Source organism: Hipposideros armiger, unplaced genomic scaffold (genome assembly GCF_001890085.2).
Source record: "Hipposideros armiger isolate ML-2016 unplaced genomic scaffold, ASM189008v1 scaffold_49, whole genome shotgun sequence".
NCBI classification, from domain to species: domain Eukaryota; kingdom Metazoa; phylum Chordata; class Mammalia; order Chiroptera; family Hipposideridae; genus Hipposideros; species Hipposideros armiger.
Window position 1 is genome coordinate 4,146,981 of NW_017731399.1, and position 5,938 is coordinate 4,152,918.

Consider the following 5,938-nt stretch of genomic DNA (forward strand, 5'->3'; position numbering starts at 1 on the left):
GCAACCCACTGCCACAGGGGCTGCAGCCTACGCCATCGCTGGCGACTCATGGCAGCCCAGCTCCAGGTTGAGCTGTTGTTCAGTATCTTAGCTGTGGAGGGCAGTGTCACTGGCCCTCATATGTGGGATCCGAACCGGGGTCCTCTAGAGTCCCAAGCGAGTTCTTAACCATCGCGCCACTCGGCTGGCCCTAAGGATTCTTTTTTTTAAAAAACATAGATCTCATTGGAGTTAGTAACTTCTTAGTATTATAAAATATCCAGATAGTGTTGAAATATAAATATGTGTGTGTGCATATATATTATTGTTTAGTAGTATTTAAAAAATGACTGTTGTTTTTATAAAAATGATGTATATTTGTTTCAAAAAATCCAAGCAACACAAAAAAGTAAAAAAAAAAAAAGAGAACAAAAATAGCACCCTGAATCCATTAGGGGAACATCATTTCAATTCCGACACCTCCATGCACATGTTCACATGGAAAAACAAGTAGAAGATGGGTAGAAATGCTGTCAGAAATACTTTTTTGTATTAAAAAGGAATCACAGGGTAGTATTTCAGAGCTGAAAGGGCACCTAAGGCTCTTTAGTATTTGCATAAGACTTGGTGAGACTGGAAACCCCCTGAGGGCAGGGACATGCCTTAGTTACTTACCCTCCCCATCATCCAGCTGGCATTCATGCAGTCAAAGCTGTGGTTTGAATTTGAAGGGGCCATTAAGAGATCACTCAGTCATCTTTATGCAATAGGGTGGCCCACAGTTGAAATCATTTGCTGAGATCCCACAGCTAGGTAAGTGGGGCACACATGGAACTGGAGTCCCGTTTCACTGCTTTTTCTCTAGCCCTTTGGAATGACCTGTGTAGCAAGGTGGCTCAGTGCACAAGCTTGGAGTCAGACACATCTGCGCTTGATTCCGCTCTGAATCTTTTTCCATGACTTGGTAGCTGTGTGACATCTCTTACCCACACAGTTTACCTACCTCAAAGGGCTGTGTGAAGAGTAAACGAGATAATGCCTAAAAAAACTCAGTAGCATAGTCCCTAGCACGTACCAGGTGTGAAATAAATGTTAGCTGTAATTGTTCTTATTTGTAGTAATAGCAGCAGCAATAGTAATAGTATCAGCATTTTCTTATTCTCTTGGAATTGTCAGCTAGAGTTCAAAGACATCTCAACCCTCCCCACCCCCCTCCACTCCCCTCAGGTTCCCAGGTGCAGGTGGAACCCAGTTTATAGCTTTGATTTTTGCTTGCTTTTTGCCATTTGGAAGAAGATTATATCATGTAGGAATTCTTTTCCTGTATTGCGTCAGCTTCTGTTTGGCGTTTGTGGTGGTCAAGGTTCGTGTGTCTTCTTTTAACATGTGGTTTAGTGGTGCTGCCTTAACAAAAGCTTTGCAAATAATTATTCTAAACTCTTCAAATAGACACCCTGGGCAAAGGGCTGGGTGCAAGACGTCTGGCCTTCCTGGTCGCCCCTTCAGTCTGCTGACTCAGCAGCTCTTCCAGGGCCCTCCTCCAGGCCCTGGGTCTGTCAGGTCACTAATGGAATCTGCTGGAAGCAAATTAACTCATGAAAAAAGGGCTAACAAATCACTCCGGCTGTTGGTGTCTGCCCCAGGATGGCTGGCACGTCCCCATTCACTCACAGGTCATCACCCCCACATTTCATACCTCTCCTGGGGAGCCCCACTTTCTCTTTCATGGTTACTGAGGAACATACAGGCTGTGCTGGAATCTCAGCCCCCCCATAGCAGAGGGATGGCCTGTGCATGTGAGAAGGCCATCTGTGCAGCCTGACACGCCCTCCCGTGTGGGAGGCCTGAGAGCTGGCTCCATGCATTATTCACATGGGTTGGCTTTACCATTGGCTCTAAGTCAAGGGTGGGAGAAGGAGGGGAGGTCGAGGAAGAGACAGCTATACTCTTCAGCCTGGGCATAGTCTCTCCTCCTTCCCCAGTCAAATGTGTACTGTTTTCAAAATGTTGTCTCCTGTGAGGTGGGATCCATGCTCCACCTGGGTCTGTCCAGTTCAGGATTTGGGGGGCCTTCACAAAGAAGACTGGGAAAGGCTTGCTTCCAGAAGTGCCAGGGGGCCACTGTGATCTCCTTCTTCTGTTGTGTTTCCCCCTCTTGCCTTCTTCACAGTTGCCTCATGGATTCTTGAGTAAATTGAGGGTGTTCTGGTGTGTGTGTGTGTGCGCGTGCGTGCGCTGCTGGCAATAACAGTGATAAGAGAAGAAAAAAAAGATGTTTTGCTTCAGAGAGAGGGACCTGAGGAGAAGATTTTGTGGCATTCGAGAACCTCTAGCAGCATCCTGTGTGCCTGCAGAAGGGAATTTGAGTAATGGAATGGGAGTACGGCGGTAACTGATAGTATGTCTGGGGTGGAAGGACCCATGGACATCCTCCACCTTATTCTGTCAAGGAAGAAAGTCTGTGTTATTACTTGTGATGGCCCAAAGAACAGGCCACGCCATAGTATGGATAGACACTCATCCATACTTGTTTCTGTCCTTCCTTCCAATTCAGCCAGCTCTGTGATAGCAGTGATTCATCTAGATCAGTGGTTCTCAACCTTCCTAATGCCGCGACCCCTTAATACAGTTCCTCATGTTGTGGTGACCCCCAACCACAAAATTATTTTTGTTGCTACTCTATAACTGTAATTTTGCTACTGTTATGAATCGTAATGTAAATATCGTTTTGTTTTCCGNGGACATCTGCAAGCCGCAAGAGCTGTGGCTTTGAAAGGGGCCACAAGTTCTACCATGCTATTGGTGGTTCTCGCCATGCAGCTTGGAGAAGGTGCAGTACTCTCCAGATCCACCATTACTGCTAATATAAGCAATGGTTGTAAAATTTTTACCTTAATAAAGTTTCAGCAGTCAAAAATAAACAAAAAAGAGGAGTAGTGCCAACTATATGCCAGGCATACTAGCTTGCTGAAGATGTTAACACAAGAGGACTGAAATGATTTTTGCCTTCTGGAGCTTATAGTCAATGGGGGAAAGTCATGCATGCATTTTTATTAGAACAGTAAAATCCACAACTGATATGAGAATAGACCCTATATCTTGATGAATAAATTAAAATCTTTACTCATGACACTCACTCTATTTCTATTATTGCAATAAAGCAAAAAATAAAATTGAAAATGTTTGTGGTTTTAGCAAGTTGAATATATGTATGTATGTATATATATATATTTGCCAAGAAATTTGATTTGGAAGTCATTGTGCACCACTCGGCATAAGTGATTCACCAAACAATGCTTAATGTTTTCTTATGACCAAGCATTCACATAGGAGGTCCCTGGTTATATTATCAAGGTCATATAAGTCATTCTTGGCAGGAAAGTCTTGTTTTTAAAAACTGCTACAATTATGTCTGCTAGTAAAACTTTACCAAGTTCAACCAAAAGTGGATGAGAAACTTTTGTTTTTATAGCAGAGGCTATAAAAACTCTGCTATGAATGTGGCATCGGGTGGCCCTGGAGTGCTGAGGCCAGATATCCTGTCCTCTGCCACTATGTACTTACCTAGTGGTCTTGAGTCATTTTGGTCTTTGTGTCCCATGAAATGGGAAACTGGCTTGGGGTGGGTAGTTGGGTGATATGCTCTTTCTTGGCACTAGATCACATCTTTCCTTATTTTGGACAAGATCCCAGGTGATTCAGGGATGTTTTGGAGACTATACCCCTGACCTTAAATCTTAGAGGGTTGAGGAGATGACATATCTGTAGTAGCTCCTCTAGCATGAAAATTCTGTGAAGGTGGCAATTTTGTCTTGTGTACCACATCCCTAGCACCTGACTCAGTGCCTGGCACAAAGTTGGTGACTGGCAGTATTTGTTGAATGAAAGAATGAACCGAGCCCCCCACCAGTGAAGCTGTTTTGTCTCTAGAGCAAACAACCTGATAGTAGCTGACTCTGAACCGAGGTGTATGGGTATATTGCTCAGGTCCGTACTCTGTCCCTTGGGCAAGGGTAAAGTTAGAGTTGATGCAGGATTTTTTTGATGTGTGATTGTGTGTGTACCGGGATTGGGGTTTCGTGGAACCGAAGAATGGAGACACGGACCAGAGAGGTAAAGTTTCAGAAAAGGACAGTTTATTAGAAGAAAAAATACATTTCAAAGAAGCAGAAGTGGGCCCGAGCTGTAGAGAATGGCCCATGCACCATTATTAGAAGAGAAAGTACACTCCAAAGAGTTTGGAGCGGGCCGAGCAAAGGAAGCTGAAAAGGCCTGACTGGCCAGGGCTTGGAGTTTCTATCCTTTTTTTCTCTAGAATGAGCTGTTCCTCTCTAGGTGTGGGACCACTTGATTGACACCTGTGATTGACAAGAGGCTATTACCTCATCTTTTTAGACTGCTCATGTTCCTTTCCAGAATTTCCAGAGTTCCTTTCCAGAATGATATTAATGAACATCCGGGCATATGTATGATATTGTAATGGTGGTATATGAGGCCCAGGTGAAATGAAGGTCATTATGGCCTTTACTGCTCAGGAGTGAGTGACTGGTCTAATCCAGTCGAGTGTTTTGTACCCATTTGTTTCCCTGTAGGGGTAGATAATTACAATGAAAAGGGGAAGTTTTGGGTGGAGAGGAGAAGTCATTTGGACAGTCCCATTCTGTGGAATGTGAAGGAATGCAGAGACCTAATGTTTGCCTCTAATTGCCTGCCTTATTTTCCCCTTGAGAGACGTGATCCCCATAAAATCTCTATGGGAAGTTGAGGGACAGGAGTTCTTTTCTTCTATAGAGTTGTCCCTGCCTATTTGGGGGATTCACGGAACTCTCACCCTGTCTGATCTCAGATGAGAGGAAGGGTCTCAAGATCCACCTGGAAGACTGTGTTGGCTTCTTTAGTTGCCACTGGCAATCTTGCTAGGGTGTCATGTGTATTCCCAAGGCTCCTAAATGAGGAAAAGTAGATTTTAATTAATAAATGTCTTAAAGAGCAGAGTTCAAAGCTATTGATGTTGGGTGGCTATGGGTTTGGAAAGAACATTAGGCTTTAATGTTTACAATCAACAAGTATACTGGCCTGGGGAAATGTTAAAATCTATTTAGTCTCTGGGATGGGATTATCCAAGAGTTAAGGTGTGGAATGGTTTGGGGAATGTTGAAAAGTCACAGGCTTTTAAGTAGTTATCTAAAGCCAGGGTGGGAGATATTCTGTGATCCAGTCTAGGGGCAATCTTTAATCTAGGATTCAGAAGCTGATTGGAAGAGTAATCCAAGCCAGGGGCTAAGGAACTAAGAAACTAGGGAAGAGGAGACCTAAAATTTCTATAGGAAAGAAAACTTAAAAGTTGTCTAGTGGTGAGGGGGGCGCTACTCGGTTGGCCCATACCAGAGTGGCTTGGGTACCAGAATGTACCAACAGACTTGATGGATGATTCTAGAAGGTTTTGGGGAATGTGAGAGAGTGAGGAAACCACAGAAGACAAACTGATAGTGAAAAAGAAGAATTAGTTAAGGATGGTGAAAGGTTGAGTAAAAAGGTTGCCAACTCTGGGCTTAGCTTAGGTTTTGGGAAATATTGCTGCGCTCTTGGCCTTGAAGGGGGAACCCTCTTTCCTTGTAATATTTTGGAATATTTCAAACATACATAGTATAATTAACCCTCATATATGCATCACTCAGCTTCAACAATTAGCAATTTACAGACAGTCTTGTGTCACCTATAGCCTACCCCTACCCTCCCACACCAGAGAGTGTTTTGAAATAAATCTCAGACATCATTTTGTCTGTAAATATTTCAATATGTATCTATAAAAAATAAGGATTCTTTTTTTTCTTAATTGGGGAATTGGGGGGATGGGGACAGTGCTGGGGAATTGGGGGAAGGGGAACAGACAAGTTGCTGTCATTTTGTTCTTCAGTCTAGTTGTGGAGGACGTTGCTTCACTGGCCTAAGTTGGCAC

The 5,938-nt window shown here is 43.6% G+C and overlaps 2 protein-coding genes across 2 annotated transcripts in view; both read left to right on the forward strand.

Moving 5' to 3' along the window:
- LOC109381608 (60S ribosomal protein L15-like) overlaps nucleotides 1–2,934 on the forward strand; it is a 6,666-nt gene extending 3,732 nt beyond the window's left edge. Inside the window, 1 exon segment of the mRNA XM_019640437.1 lies at nucleotides 2,716–2,934. Within this exon segment, the coding sequence (XP_019495982.1) occupies nucleotides 2,716–2,843 (128 nt within the window). The 3' untranslated portion in view covers nucleotides 2,844–2,934.
- Nucleotides 1–5,938, forward strand: part of DPF3 (double PHD fingers 3) — a 300,997-nt gene that overhangs the window by 30,942 nt on the left and 264,117 nt on the right. The gene's annotated exons all lie outside the window — the stretch shown is intronic.